Source organism: Puntigrus tetrazona, chromosome 9 (genome assembly GCF_018831695.1).
Source record: "Puntigrus tetrazona isolate hp1 chromosome 9, ASM1883169v1, whole genome shotgun sequence".
In the NCBI taxonomy this organism is placed as follows: Eukaryota; Metazoa; Chordata; class Actinopteri; order Cypriniformes; family Cyprinidae; genus Puntigrus; species Puntigrus tetrazona.
This window is the reverse complement of record NC_056707.1, coordinates 9,513,680-9,530,324: the sequence shown is the minus strand read 5'-3', so window position 1 is coordinate 9,530,324 and position 16,645 is coordinate 9,513,680. Positions and strand designations below refer to the sequence as shown.

General features: G+C 34.5%; 1 protein-coding gene across 7 annotated transcripts in view; it reads right to left on the bottom strand.

Annotated features, from left to right (window-relative positions):
* Positions 1 to 16,645, bottom strand: part of thsd7ba (thrombospondin, type I, domain containing 7Ba) — a 123,873-nt gene that overhangs the window by 36,673 nt on the left and 70,555 nt on the right. For all 7 annotated transcript variants that reach the window (XR_006251853.1, XM_043249639.1, XM_043249642.1 and 4 more), the window contains 3 exons: positions 14,915 to 15,047; positions 13,586 to 13,689; positions 5,966 to 6,157 (listed from right to left, as the gene is read on the bottom strand). Coding sequence is in view for 6 of the 7 variants with exons in the window: in XM_043249639.1 (XP_043105574.1) it covers positions 5,966 to 6,157; positions 13,586 to 13,689; positions 14,915 to 15,047 (429 nt within the window). In the remaining variant the exon portion in view is untranslated. The remainder of the gene's footprint in view (positions 1 to 5,965; positions 6,158 to 13,585; positions 13,690 to 14,914; positions 15,048 to 16,645) is intronic.

Here is a 16,645-nt window from a genome sequence, read left to right as displayed (position 1 = left end):
TTAAACACACCTAAAGCAGCTAATCAAAGTCTTCAGGATTACTAGAAACGTCGATGGATGCTACAGCACTGCAGGATTATTGGTATGTATTTTGTCCTATAGATATTTTTCTTAAAATGCTTAAAATATTTTTAAACCAGTATTTTTGACCACTAAATGTCTGGCTAAAATACTGGCATCAATTACTCATTTACATTTATGCATTTAGCAGACACTCCAAAACAACATACAACATTTTTCTTTACTCTAATGCAGGCTTCATCATGTTGGGTGATTTTGTTGGGATACTTTTAATATTTTTACCCAGGTGGTGGGTCATTTTTATACTAATTTTTTAAACCCTGGGTTTAGTTTATTGGGTTGTTCTAATGTTTTCTAGTTGAACCTGTCTCTGATGAAACAACACAGAGCCCAGGCTTTCTGAGTCCTCTACAGTTGAGAGCAGGTCTTTTTGGTGCAGATTTTATTTAATTTCTAAAGTCTTTACTGCGCTGCAAATTATCGTAGTTGATGAAACTCAACATACAAGGAATAACTGTCAGTCAGCTGCATTGTCAGTCGCCAGCAGTCTCTTCACATAATGGTAACATCTTTTGTTTAATTTAATGTTATAATATGTTTTCTAATCTCAGTACTGTTTGTTTATGGGCAGGTTATGGAGTCAGTCAAGGCATCTTTCAGCTCTGAGGGAAATGCGAGGCTGCAATCTAAAGCTCACAGTGCCTCTGGAGAAGAGCTGCACATCACTAGCTCAGATTTCACTGACACACCGGCAAAAGAATTGCTCCTATTGCCGAAAAAAGCGATTACAAAGAAAAATTAAATTAAAATTCTTCTTTTAAATGTTACTTTTTATGTCTAAAGTGCTTGTTAAATTATTTTAAATGTATGTAATATTGTGAAATATGTTGTAGTGACCAAAATAACATGCCATTTAATTACCTTTGTGCTAAACATTTACAGTTAAGTTTGTCACCCACATAAAGGGTTACGTGTTCATGTCATTTATTCTTCCTCATGTTGTTCCAAACCCATGAGACTTTCTTTCATCTTTGAAAAACCACTGAACATATTTCAAAAACACCTGAGAGATTTCTGTTCCTCCTTTGAAAGCAAGCACGTTTGAGCTTCAGCAAGAACCAGTGAGGCTTGTTCTTGCGCATCAAGCAATTAAGCTGCTGTTTAACATATTTGATGAGCTTTATGTATGTGCCTATATGTGAAACCGCCAAGTTGGAAATTGAATGTGTCATAGTTTTTGGTGAATGGACATTCGATGGAGAGACAGAAATGTCTGAAGCTTCATTAAAACTTTCTTCTTTTTAAAGACGAACCAAGGTCTTATGGAGTCTTGTGTTAATTCTAGTAATTCTGTTTGTCTAATGAACCTGACATTGTATATTACATTAGAAAATGCTGCGTTAAAACAACCCAATTTGGGACATTTGGCAACCCAGCACTTGGTAAATATTGGACAGAACACATGCTGGGTTATTTCGACCCATCTGGTTGGGTTAAATGTTTTTATCCAACATGCTGGGATGTTTTATTTAAGCCAGCTATTGTTTAAAAATTATTATATTTCTGGCTTAAAACGAAAGGAAAGGACGTGATTTGTGGATGGACTGAAAATTAAACACACACACGAATTTCTAGAGGCAACCGCAATAATCAAAAGATGAACATTTACAAAACATTTTACAAGAACACATGGACAAAATACAAGATAGACTGAAATGAGATTATGAGCAACTCAAATAAATAAAATATAAAAAATGTGAAAACTAGACATTTTAGACATTCTACAAACATGTAGGAGCTGCTGGCTCATGGAGACCCGGATTCGAGTCAGATCTGGATAAGTCCCAGTCAAACGTTTCTGCTGTTTACTCTTGTGTGTGTGTTTCACAGATGAAAAATAAAAATACATAAATAAGAAATTAAATATTCAAAATATAAACAAGATAAAGAAACAGAAATCATCTGACAGGGTGTTCGAGTCTTCTTGGGGAGTCCCTTTAGTTTTATAGTGTGATCCTGAAAACTGAACCAACCAGCGCCTTCCTTTCTCTCTTTCACGTTCTTTATTTTTTTAATATACAAACATAGACCCGCAGCACTCATGTTCAGCGGACCATATACATCTAATTTATCTAATGAGGAAAGAAATGAATAGATTTCACATCATAAAGGCTTCTGTTTAAGAGGCTATTAGTTCCTCTTTGCACACTTCACTTCCTGGAACATTTCAAATTAGTCATGTCCATTAGACATGATGAATATTATTAGGTTATATAAATAAAAGGATCTGTTCATGAGGAGAGATGCTCCTTTTCAGACATGCTGTCACCAACACCACAGACCCGCGTTCAACAGGGTCTTCAAACCTGTCAAGCATAATTACATCAGCCTGTCAAACCTGTGGCCCGCAATGAACAATTATGCATGGTCAAGCTGAAGAGCTGTGAAATATAATACTTTGATGTACTGGAATCAGAAGCTTTTTGTGTTTTGTTGTTTGATTGAAGGATGCTGCTGGGTTGCATGAATGAGATCGGTGTGGTTTTGCTGACAGCGAAAGCTTTTAAGATAATGCTGATGAAAGATCATCCTCAGTCATGATGCAATGCTCAGTGGATTCAGTCAATCTCTGGTCGAGTCAAAAGCTAAATTAGACTGTCTCAGAGAAGATATGATTAGACAGCTTTGCTCTTGTACTTCAAATTAGCTGCACAGACGGTCAACCAAGAAAACCAGGAGTACTTGTTGCTGGAATTTACAGGTGTCGACATATACTGTATGGAAAATGGACTTTTTAAGACGCAGAAATTTCTAAATTTGATGTAATATCAATATCATATCATATAAGTATGTTTTCGTGATTTTATTTTATGCACTATTTTAATAGTTCAATAGATAGTTACAGGATTCATTTAGTTACAGGATTTTATTTGCTTATATGTTGTTAGTATATGCACAGCAAATGAACAACGTCTACTCTTTCTCTATGTTACCTGTACTCACACATCCCTGTTTATTTGTCAGTGAAAGTTTACCGGATGATGCAAAATGTGTCATTTTGCATCATCCGGCAGACTTTTGACAGCTCCAGGGCTTTTGTTAAAAGTACAGATTGAACTTCTGGATTTTTGTATTCCCACCCATAGACAATTGGATTCAAAATTAAAAGAAAATTATGTGTGTTGAATTTTTTGATAAATTAATGCCACAGTGTTTTTCTCAGTTGTCTAGCACTGACGTATTTCTACTGCATAGATAACCAAGTTTGCCAGCAGTGAATTTCCCCTTAATTAATGAGCATAATTACATTTTAGACACAGTGCTGCCAATGAAAACAGTTCCAAATGAAGCCAAAGTAGAATTGTTGACTGCAGTGGTGAACAGTAACAAAGTCTTTTTATGCTGTTAATGTACTAAATTACATTTTCAAAGTATCTGCAAGCATTTGTACAAAATATTTTCATTTATTTATTTTAAATACTTGCAATAATACTTACTTTTAATAATGGATTAATAATTAAATACTTTAGTACTTTTACTGGATTAATATTTAATACCAGATTAAATCTGTATAGAATAAATGATATTTATGTTTATTTATCATATGCTTTAAACAAATCGGAAGAGTGAATGATTCTTTGACTTCCTCATAAATTGTCTAACTCTCTGTATCCGTCTATCACTAGTTCTCTGTATACAGTATACAGAGAGAGTGTGCGATGGACACAGAGACAGCGTTAGAGGCAAAGTGAAACTCACACTCTTACTGGTGTCCAGAAGTTTCCTGAGAAGTGTTTGCCAGCCTCCATCTGTTTTCGGTGAACAGAGGCGGTCAGTGATAGAAAACAGCTCTAACAGCGTGAAATCTCTGTCAGTACACTGCAGCCTTACTGACAATCTGCTCTCTCTTTCACTGCATGTGTGAGAGTATGTGCATATGTATATAAACACACACACACACACACACACACACACACACAAACTCTTCCACAGTGACGATTCATTATTAATGACATCTCCAGAAAGCAACACCTGCTGGACATTGTGCATTCAATTAAGCGAGAAGCACAAACTTAGCTCGCCATTTTTTAAGGCTTCGTTTCTGTGGTTTTTTTATTCCCCCCTTGAATTTCTAGGTTGAAATCTGACATTTTAGCTTGTTATGCCTTTGATGTGGGATTTCCTAAAAGTATGAGGTGAAGAAAGCCTTTGAAAGTTTATCTGACACAGTGAACACGTCACACTGCGAGACGTGCAGGATCTTAATGAGAGCCAATCACGATTTTTACGAACAAACTAACTAAAGGAGAAAGCACTGCGGTAATTCTCTAACAGACAGCTCCAAATTTGCCTGTAGAGCAGTTCACAGCAGGCCTCTGATCTCTGATGATAGACAGGACTGTCAAAATATGTTGGGTAGGTGCAGTAACGCTAAAGGAAAAAAAGAGGAGGATGGTTAATGAAATAATTAATGTCAATTTTCCTCAATGGCTCTGACTGGAGCACTGAACTCAAAGTTCACTTTAAATGGCTTCTTCTTCCAAGGTTTTTTTTCTCTAGCTTCAGCTGATTATGCTCAGCTAAGGAATATACTTAAGCTGACTTGTTTGTCAGCTTACTCCCTTTGTTAAAATGATATTCCTCAAGAGATACTACAATTGTGACACTCGAGAATCCATTGTACATCTTGGCACTAGCTCTCAAAGGATTTTACAAATACGCCACTAATTTGTAGCCGACCTTGTCAGGATATAAACAAGCTTATCGACTTGCCACGGTGTAAGGATTTAGCTTATTCACTGTTGCAGTATTTGTTTTGTTGTGTGACTTTTCCATTCTAAACACTAAACAAACATCCTGCTGACTCTAAAAAATGAATACAATTAACCTTGTTCTTATATTTCCTGGGGAAGTGACAACTATTTGATAAAACATGCCAGAGCATTTCAAGTACTTTTTTTTCTTCTTTATGTATTTGTATATATTTATGAAAAAAATAAACAGAATCAAACCATTAGTATTGTACAACCTTACAACATTAGTTTACTTAAAACGTGTTCAAACTTTTTTTTACACAGAAATATTAAAAATTCCAGTGAGACAAACAAATGTGAACTATAAATTCATACATTTATACTTATTATTCATGAATTGTTTTACTTATGTACATTATACTACACTGCCAATTTTCACCATTTTTATTTACACAAACATGTATTTCTACATTTAAAGTCATAAATAAAAACATCTGCAAGTAAAAAAGAGAAAATAAATCTGTAATAATTATTAAACAGTAAATAATTTGTGTCTTTCAAACTACACTTTTAAATAGTTTGTTTTATTGTTTCTCGATAATTATTATGTCTCTATATATTTTAGGCAGCAGCGTAAATATACATATCTTATATATATATATATATATATATATATATATATATATACACACACACACATATATATATATATATATATATATATATTATGTATATATATATATATTATATGTATATACATATATATATATATATATATATATTATATGTATATACATATATACACACACACACACACATATATATATATATATATACATTTTTAACTGTATACATTTAGTTAGGATATGTATAAATATGTTCATATGAATTCTCATCAAGACGGATATGTTTGACCACTCAAACATGCCACAAAAAAGTTTAGTTGAAGCATCTCATTTATGTATGTAACCCTTAATTTGTTAATTTGTATCTGACCTGACTCGGAGTGACCAACCAGGAGTTAGACAGCTTGCTAAAGAATATAATGGTTAATGCACAAACCCTTTCTTTACCAGTCTCATAGCCTTTTTCCATTAGTGTAATTAGCACATAAGGTCCGGTGCTGTCATAATACGTTACATATTCACAACTGAATCACCTTTTTTGTGTGTTTTCTCAAAAGATCTCACCTGTTAGCGTGCGTTTGCGAGTACGCCGGCTCCCGCAGCCAGAGCATTCAGAGAATTTCGACCAGGAACTGAAAGTGCAGTCATCCCTGCACGGCACCCAGCAGCTCCTGAAGCGTGACGGCATCGGCCCGGCCCACCGGAGACACTCTGACACAGCTGCCATCTCGTCATACTCGTCCACACAGCTCACTCCTGAGGAGACAATCACATCTTCAACACAACAGCTCAGTCGAAGTTATTAATGCTTGAAAGTCATTCCACACTTCAGTCAACACCAATCCAATCAGTCTCATTTATGGGCGGAAAACAGGTAACAAAACCATTCCTCGGGCATTAACATGGATGCAATTTTATAGAAATGTATTCGCAAGCCGAAGAGTGCATGGCACGGACACTAAAAGCCGCTAACTTTTCCCCCTTAACTCTTTCTCCTGCTGCTCTGATTTCAGATCCTCTTGCATGGAAATAGTCCTTCTCTGCATCGGCGCCACTGAAAGACGATAAATGATATGCTTGGCAAATGTGAAGCCGCCTGTTACCTTTTCAGCACATCGCATCCATTCCACCCACAAGGCGACGTATTTCTTGCAGACAGTAGAGATTGTGCCGGGGACTGTTCGCTCACTGACTTAAATTTGCCACTCTGCCTTACATGATGACATGTTTTGACACAGTCCTCCACAGCATGGCTCGCTTCCACTCAGCTGAGGCTTTTCATGGGAGCACAGTTAACACATAGCTGTAACGAAGGCACTTGAAGGAAACTTTTCAGACTAAATAGTAGGTCTTAGCATTTGTTCAGCTCACAGAACTTCTCTGAAGAATGACAAAAAAAAAAAAAACACATTAATTTATCCATTGACCAACATTACGCAGTATTTAATATGGAATAAAATAAGTGGATTTAACTGCAATGATGTATATGTTGAAAAAAGAGAATTACTTTTTACATTATTGGAATTAATGGCGTTGATAACAATCTTTATGATTGTTAAAAGACTTTATTTATTAAATAATAAATAAATAATGATAATATTGTGAAATAATTTTAACTTTTCTCAGACAGTCTACTTATACTCTAATGAAAGTTAGTTGACATGTAGGTGCAAAGTTATTAATTGTCAAGAGAATGTTCATAAGGGACCCTCAAAATAAAGTATTACCATGTATCTCATTTCTGTTATGGCAGGTTGAATTTTCAGAATAATTTCTCCAGTCCTTCATGTCACATGCTCCTTAGGAAGTCATTCTTATATGCTAATGTGCTGCTTATTAATATTAAAAATAGCTGTGCTGCATAATGTTTTAATGTGAAAACTGTGATACAAATTCTTTGATGAATAGAACGTTTTAAAGAACAGCATTTATTTTAAATAAATTCTGTATTCTAACATAAAAAAATGTTTTGCTGTCACTTTTAATCAATGATTTGATGTAATGCCTGCCTGCTAAATAAAAGCATTAACTTCTTAAAAAGAAAATGTTATATTCCAAATGAATGTTTAAGTAAACTTCAGTCAATTTAGAAGTTCTATTCCAAATTAATCAAATCATCCATACCTAATGATAAACAAAAATGTAATTACATATGTTATGAAAACAGTTATTCTGGAATCACGAATACACGTGTTTTTACCTTAAACCTACAAAATAAGTATAACAACAATACATCCTAAAAGATTAAAAGAATGCGGTGGACAGATGCAGACAAAGAAACAAATTAAGATGTCACTGAACTGCCAAATTTACATTTCTCACCTCTTACAATGGTACATTGTTCAAATTTCTCATGCTCTTGGGCTCATTATAAAAGTTTCTCTCTTCTAATTAAAACTTTATATTTCCAAGCTAGAAGACCTGTATGTCAGTCTATAGCTGGATGAGCTTCTGGCAAAAAAAGCTTCTGGTATACATACATGCATATATACATATACATATAATATATAATACATATATATATATATATATATATATATATATATATATATATATATATATATATATATATATATATATATATATATATATATATATATATATATATATATATATATATATATATATATATATATATATATATATATTTTTTTTTTTGTCTGACACTATGACTGAACAACAAACTAAAATAAGCAAAAAGAAATAAAACAGAGCAGAAAAAACAAACAAAACAAAACAAAAAAACTTTCTTTCACCATCTCACTTCGAGAGGAGTAACTAAACACAGAAAAAAGAGTGAGGCTCCATGCCCAGGGTTTGTTTTTTGGCCAGTTTTCAGTAGGTGTTTACTCTCAACTGCATGTGCCACATTGATAATTAATAATGTATTGATTCAGATCTGTAGGAAATAAAAATCCTTTGTGCCAAACAGTCTCTGAGCACAGAAGAGAGGGATCAATATAGAGATTAGAATGTAGAACAAAGACCATATGCATGTTGAAGTGCCACTAAGAGCCGAAATCACATTTGACTCAAATCTGCAGGAACACCACCTTCCCCAGGGCAATGTGATGCTGTTATCTCAGAAAGTGACCCTCTGATGTCTTTGAAGAGGAGCGCATATTCCTTCAACACATCTTATTGATTCCTATTTGAATTTCAAATGTTGTTCTCTAACCAAAGTGTTTGCCCTCTCCACTTCAGAGTAACGTGGGTGGAGATAGTATATAGACGTAGGATGGTGTTTTAATAACATAGTTTACTTTTGTTTCTACAGTCATAAAAAATACATATTCAGATTGCAATAGCTTCATGATTGCAAAAGCATTTATCTGTATTTTCGAAGTCGCCCACAGTTTGTTAGCTCTACAGTATATGCATGATTACTGCAAAACCTTATAATATGTCTGTTTATTAAATATTTAAACAGATAATAATAAACAAACAAGTTTGGGATCAAACATTTTATTTATTTTTTTATTTTATTTTTTTTGAAAATCAGTGCATTAAATATGTCAGTTTAATTCAAAATGATAATTTATTCCAGTAATTTATTGCATTTTTCAACAGCATTACTCCAGTCTTCATTGTCATATGACCCTTCAGAAATCATCATTTTATTCAAATCTTTATTTTTTTTATACAGTTTATGAACTGAATACAACTTTTCTGCATAAAAGTATTCATTTAGTTAAAAATTGTATTGAGTTCAAACCTTTCAATGGTAATGTATGAAGCACAATGAAGAAAACTGATTACAGTATCAGAAACTACACAGAATATTTTCAGTTATAATGTTGAATTAATCAAATATGTTAAATATAAGAAAAACCTAATACAGTAATTGAATGAAGTCAGTATTCTAAGAATTTTAAATGCATTTGTACACATGCACGTAAAGTGATTCATAAAAGTGAAAAACTCATAAAAAACATATACTAATAAAAACCATTTCTTCACATTAAGCACATGAAGAGTCGATCTGCCCTCGGTTTAATGCCCTCTTAAAAACATTTAAATAAATGTAAAAAATATATCAATCCTACATTATATGCTCATTTAGGTTTAAATTATCATATTATAATAAATCAATCATTGGTCATTATACTAAAATATTGAATGATGCAACTCATCGGAATCAAGAGAACCATGTAGCATATTATGTACCTAAAACGACCAGGATTGAATATTGATTCAGAGCATTTTGCCCTTCAGATTGAAATGTAAAATATGAGTTTTCAGAGCAGATGTTTATCTTTTTTTACTCTTTAGAATTTCTTATGGCTCCTAGGGTAGACATCACCTTCTCCCTCCTACTCTGTGTCTACTAGCTTCCTTTTCTTCCTCACACTCGTTCCCGGTTCCCGCAGTGCCCCGGAGACAGAAAGGTTGACAGTAGTGACATTCTGATTGGAGCGCCCAGGCTGCCCATTTTTAGCACAATTATTTCCCCTCTCTCCTCCATCCCTAGACCACTCTCTTTCAATTTATCTCCTCTCCCTATTGTTAACATTTTATTCTTATCTCGGCTCATGACAGGGATCAACTTAATAATGCAGCCACTTACAAAGGTGACAATGTTTGCTGACTACTCAAAAGAACACGGCAGAGAACTTTTTTTTTTTGGCCCTTAAAAAGACTCTGTCAGACTTGCCAGCTAAGCTCCTCAGTACTCATTAACGGCACAAGCCGAGTGCACAAAAAAAAACCCAGAAGACGACTCTTTTCATTAGAGTAACCCTTTCATGTGCTACTAAAATAAAGGTCTTGATATGTGGGAATCTAAGCCCAATTAAATGACTACTGAAGCTCTTCACAACACCGACAGGCACCGTGAAAGACACTCCCACAGTCACCCCATAGTAATGACAACTGATTAACTGAGACATTTTAATCCATAATGTGAGGTGAAATTTAGCATGTGTGGTATAATCAATATATTCGCCTTCTTAAATGCATCCGACGTGATTTAGTAGGTACCGAAGAGTTGCTAAATATAAATGTCCACAATAAGATTTAAAAAAAAGCATGAAATGACAAATCGTTGAACACTGGCAGCAAAAATTTGTACCCCGAAAGTAATGGAAATTTCTTTCAGCTAATCCAAAGCAAACATAAGAAGAAAATGGCCTGCTACAAAGCAAAACACCGCCCATGTGATAATGCAGATGCATGTGCAGGTTTTGTGGACTACTGTTGGTTGCTAGCAGGGGGTTCACTGTGCAAGAACACATACTAGAAACCAACTCTACGCTGACTTGGTGACCTCCACAGTGTTAAGCGCTGTCAGTGTGAGCGTTCCTGCCTACACTGAAATTCAGTCATACATTTTCAATGAGAGCTGGTGATTTGAGGCGATATGAATGACAGTGACTGCTGGCAGTGGAACAAAGGTGAGTAGAGTTTAACTTTATACAAACAAACGGTGTGACATAATGGCAGCCTCCAGTGCGATCAGGTATTCATATGTAAAGTGTGGATCAAGAACAGCATCTAAAACTATTATTAATCACCTTGGGTGTACAAATGCATTTTAAATTATTAGAATACTGACTTCATGCAATTACTGTATTAGGTTTATCTGATTGCATTTACTGAATAGATTAAACATTTACCAAATATATTCAATGCCATTGCATTTTACATATTTGATTAATTTTGTTTCATACATTACCATTAATTTTTAGTCGATGCAATTTTGGGGTCAAAACAAATTAATACTTTTATTCAGTAAAGATGTATTTAATTCATAAAAGTAAATACAATAATAAAAGAATAGAAAATATTTCAGTAAGATGATGATTTCTGAATGGGTCAAGACTGGAGTAATGCCACTGAAAAATCAGTAAATGATTTTATATAAGTGATCATTTTGAAATAAATGAACATTTAAAAATGTAATTATATTTCACAATGTTTTCTTACTCTTAGCTTACTGACCCCAAACTTTTAAATGGTAGTACATGTATATAACAACATATTGTTAAATAAATACACAAATAAATGAACCCATTTATTTGCCTGTTACATTTTTTATGCGGTGGTTAGGTTTAGATTAAGGATGGTGTTGATGGCTCCAAAAATAAAAATGTAACAATTCATTTCTGGTATAAAATAACGTAAAGATTGTGTACAAAAATAATAAAATTGTGTTTGTTTGTTTCTAAAGCCGTCCCTACATACACCCCTACTGCAAATTATAGCATGAGCACAAAAGCGTGCATGTAAACATTATACGTGAATAATGACTCTACTCTCACATGATCCCTAACATACGCAGTCACTCATATCGCCTCACTTTTTCAACTCTCACTGAAAACGAATGACATACGTCTGAGGTTCAAGCTAGTTTTGCAGAGGTGTCTGTCTTTCTGGTTCATTTAGTGTAATTTACTGCATTGCCTTCTAGCCCTGTTATTTATTTTGGAGGATGCTGATAGAGCAAGTGTTCTCGAACACAGCAGGACTCTGCTGCTGGCTCATTTGCATCTGTGTGGCGGCGAGCGTCTGCGTGGCTGTCTCAAGCCACCACTCCACCTGAGCACGCCAAGCATAATCAAATTACACCAGCCGGGGATGCTTGCCTAAAATACAACAATAAATCATCCGGGTACATAAACAACCTGCATAATTTTTAATCACTAGACTAAAACAAGAGCTTATTGCAGGTGCGGTGGCGGTACTCTCTGTTAGTTCTGGTGGAATAAAAAGCAGGAACGAATCGGTGAACATTCGTAAATTAGCCGAGATTTATTGTTTACTTTAATTTATGCCCTCATGCGGTGAGATCCAAGGGGAGGTCAACAGTATGTCAAGTGCTGGTTTAAATAAACCATGAAATTCAATCTGCACACAGGCAAGAGCTCGCTGCGGTCCATCTTCATGTAATCCGTATCCTAACCTTGCTGTGGGGGCACTCGTACTATAGCAGCTACTTACTGCTGGCTATTTGAATCTTCCATTGCAGGATAACATTTACACAGACTTATTCTTTCTAATGAATGGTCTCATTAATTTTAATGAATGCACTCAATATCTGGAATAATACTGACCTTTGACTCGGCACAAAAATGTCAGCTTTCTTCCATTGTACCAATATGATATTCTGATAAACTGGGGAAGGTCAGTAAAATGTCATACGACATTGTGTCTAAATGTAATAACTTCTGGATATAATCATTTTGTTTAATTTGATCTCAATAAACTCAAGGTTTCTGTGAAAATTACAGAATAATACGGAAGATGTTTGAAAAATCCATTTATTGGCCTTAGTCTGAATTATCATACTCTTTTACTTTTAGCTCTTTATAATGACTACACTACGTCATTATCAAATTTATTTAACGTACGTTCAAATAGGAATACAGATATTTTCATATAAATCAATTTTTTTTTATATTTTAATGATTTGAATAGAAATTAAGCTAATCACCTGCAAAGTGCACTTATGTTTGTCAACATGAATTAAAATAAATATATATATATATATATAAACCTTAATAGGTTTCAGTCACACTTTCAACATTTCAAAAAAATCTGATATTCAACTGTAACTAAAAAATCTGATATTCAAATGTAATGACACACACTTCATCAGAAACAGCTGAAATTCAATTGATTTTTGGGAATAATACTGACATTTACACAAAAATGTCAGAATATGACATTTTTAAGATGAAAACAAGCTATGGTATTAAACACACTAAACTAAGTGTAAAATTCTGTATACATATACAGTATATATATACACACACACACACACACACACACACACACACACACATATATATATATATATATATATATATATATATATATATATATATATATATATATATATATATATATATATATATATATATATATATATATATATATATATATATATATATATACATATATACACACATTTTTTCTTTTTCAAGCATGTCACCTGTGCCCTAAAGGACTGTTCCTCTTTCATAGTCTGTGATGTTTGAAATCTTTCACTTCCATTCTGTCATAATCACACCGGGTCTGCAGCTTGCATTAACACTTCACACACTGTACAGTGCCAATGAACAAAGCAGAGCTTAAAGCCATGAACACAGCCACATACGTACACAGTGATGCATATAGCTCAGAGGGAGGCTGTGAAGTGTATCGTGAGAACCCACTCTTTTACATGAAGCAAACTTCTCTTACCTCTCATCTCTAATCCTTTACCACACGATTCACTGGCTCCCGTCATTCCCTGCTGGACAGAATCTGGGACCAGAGTACACGGATGCCATCTGTGTGTCTTCCATCTGAAAAAGAGATGAAGGTTTAAAGTGATGATTTGATGTTGGAAAAGAAACCCATTTTTATATAATCCAATACAGGCGCTTAAATATATTAGGTATTATATGTACTGGGTACACACACATCAACCGACCTTCCAGTACAAATGCCTGCATATTAATACTTAAACCACTGTTAACCAGTTTTTTTTATGACACATGGAATTAAGTGCCTTTCTATTCAGGAGGTATACGCGGAAAATGACTTTCTCTCCATGTGACCCAGGTCTTGCCTTGGAAAAAAAAAAATGTGACTCTTGAAAAAATATTATAAACCAGTAGTAATGAAGTGCTGCGTTAATTAAATGAATGACTTAGTTTCAGCATACTAAACGGTTTCTTGTCAATAGTTTTAATCACAAGGGATTTTAATGGCAGACGCCAATGCCGAGATCAGAGCAGTTAATGTGAACTAATACATTTACTGCAAATACGTGTTTAATGTAAATATTCTCAAGACTCCACTTTGCGTCTTGGCTACATCACCTCCTCGGTTGAGCTTTATTTTCTAATAATGCCCAGTATCAATAATTCCTTACTAACATGCAAACGTTTCTGTAAAATGTTTTAATGTCTTATTGCCACCGAGGCTGTATATATTTAATGAAAATACTGTAAAATCTTATTTTTAAAATGTATTCGTGTGATGAAAAACCGTATCTGGTGAATGTTGTTCTAATGTAAATCTATGTAATGTAAATAAGCATTGATTGAGGATTATTTGCATGGTGTAAAAGCATGAAAGGGACGCACAACACCAAGAGTGTTTTTTTTTTTATTGGACAGAAACAAAATGCTATCTGTTGCAACTATGACTGTGCCAAAAAATCAGCCTGCTTCTATTTGCGAACAGACTTGTCAGAATAACAATTTAATAAGTTATTACATCTGCAAAATCACATTCACATATATTCATGAGTCGGAGAAACTCGCAAATAGCTTGGCATTTACTTGCGCAATAAATTACAGCTACAGTGTATGAGTTGTGTATTTTGAGGATAGTATTGTAAGCTTACAAAACAGCACATAATGTACTTATTCATGCATTTCGTTGCACGCGATTCTGAACTGCTGTGTGCATTTGTGAAAGGTTTCGATACTATCAGCTCCACAAAACTAAAACTGGACGGCAAACATTGTATCGGCCTGGCTGATAAGTCAGTAAACGCCAGTGCGATTGCAGTGTATTCACCTGTAAATAGGACAAACCAGAAGAGCCTCGCATTCTCTCTCCTCATATAAAGTATCTGGACACTCTTGACCCCCATTGGCCGCCCGCTGGATGATGATCCTGTATCGTGACTGCGAGGGCACGCTGCTGTTCACTGCACGGTACACGCACAAAGGAAACATTACTTTCACCCATCTTTCACTTTATTAGCATTCTGACAGCGATTACCACAGCAGGAACAATTCAAAGAGCTCTTTAGATAAGAGGTAATGATATGATTCTCTGGTGGAGTTCACTTCCTGTTCCCTGTATGGATCCTAGGCTGATGTAATGACATCATTTAACAGACACTGTAAGGCTCATTACACATTGCTAATTACTAAAAGACTGATAATAGCACAATTAAGAAGGCAATCTCATTAACAGAAGACCCAACAGGGTAAAGCACACTATTTACAGAGGGGATATCAGTTATTTAATACATTTCTTCAAATGTTACCATTTGATTCAATCATAATAAATGTGTTTTTACTCCTGGTTCCTTTAGTGGAAGTAATTGTCAATTAATAGTCTCATTAAACTGTCATAAAACTGTTATGTGGGTAAGAAAAGTCCCTCCTGGTCTGGCTTTCACCAAGTTTACAGCAGAGGTGCAAGACATCACATCCTAGCAGTCTCGAGCGTGTGAAAGTGTAAATCCTGTTTTCATTGTCAACACACTGTCCTCACGGAGGTAATGAATTCTAGATACTAATAACAAACTCTGTAAATATTATGCTCTTTCTCTTTGGAAAGAAAAGAAAGGACTAGACAAGAGAAAGCTGGTATGAGTCGACATACAAGCAATGTAGTTTTCAGTGAAACTATATTGTTAGATCGTATTGTTAGATCAGTGTGCGCAATGCTACTCCACAGCATTTGCACTTTTTTAAAAAAAGCAAAAAAAAAAATCTTTTATAACTTTTAAATTCAATGTCCCTTTTAAAGCAAGGTCCACTCTGCAGCCATAGCTGCTTAAAATCTTATTCCCAAATGGACACATCCTACAGTCTTTTTAAAACACATTTTGTATGTATTTATTTTATTTTAAAGTTAACACAGGTCTTTCTACACTATAGTTTCTTTAAAGTAGGTCCTTTCAAGAGCTTAGCTAACAAGATTTTTAGTTAAAAATGACACCTTTCACCTTTTTTTAAAACGTTATTGCATGGCCTCAGAAGAACGTTGTTCAGAAGTCTTATGAAACACCTTTACAATACATTTAAGTTGCCTTTTTTGGTCCTTTATGGAGCTAGATACACAATACTGTTCAAAAGTGTAAGGTCAGTAAGATTTTTTTAGATTGATCGATACGGTATTCAGAAAGGATGCATTAAGAAACTAGCTCTGAAGGTGGCTTTGAAGCCGACAGCGACATCTTTATTCGCTGCATTTACATACATAACCGTTGAATGGAGGATGCAGTGATTGTGTGCCGTGGGTTTCATGATAGCTAAGATGGGATGTAAACGCATAATTTACGCGATAGAAAAGGGCATAAAAACCTGACTAAATCTCCTATGACAACTTTCAGTGTTACATATCTTCAAAGATATGAAAAGAACACAACGCTGCAGGCAACAAACAGTTTTTTTATGTTGATAATTATAAGAAATGTTGACTATCCCTTTAAGGGATATCCCTTTTTTTAATTACAGAACCCAAACTTTTAAACAGTACTATAAGCTAAGTTTTGGAAGGACATGAGTGTGA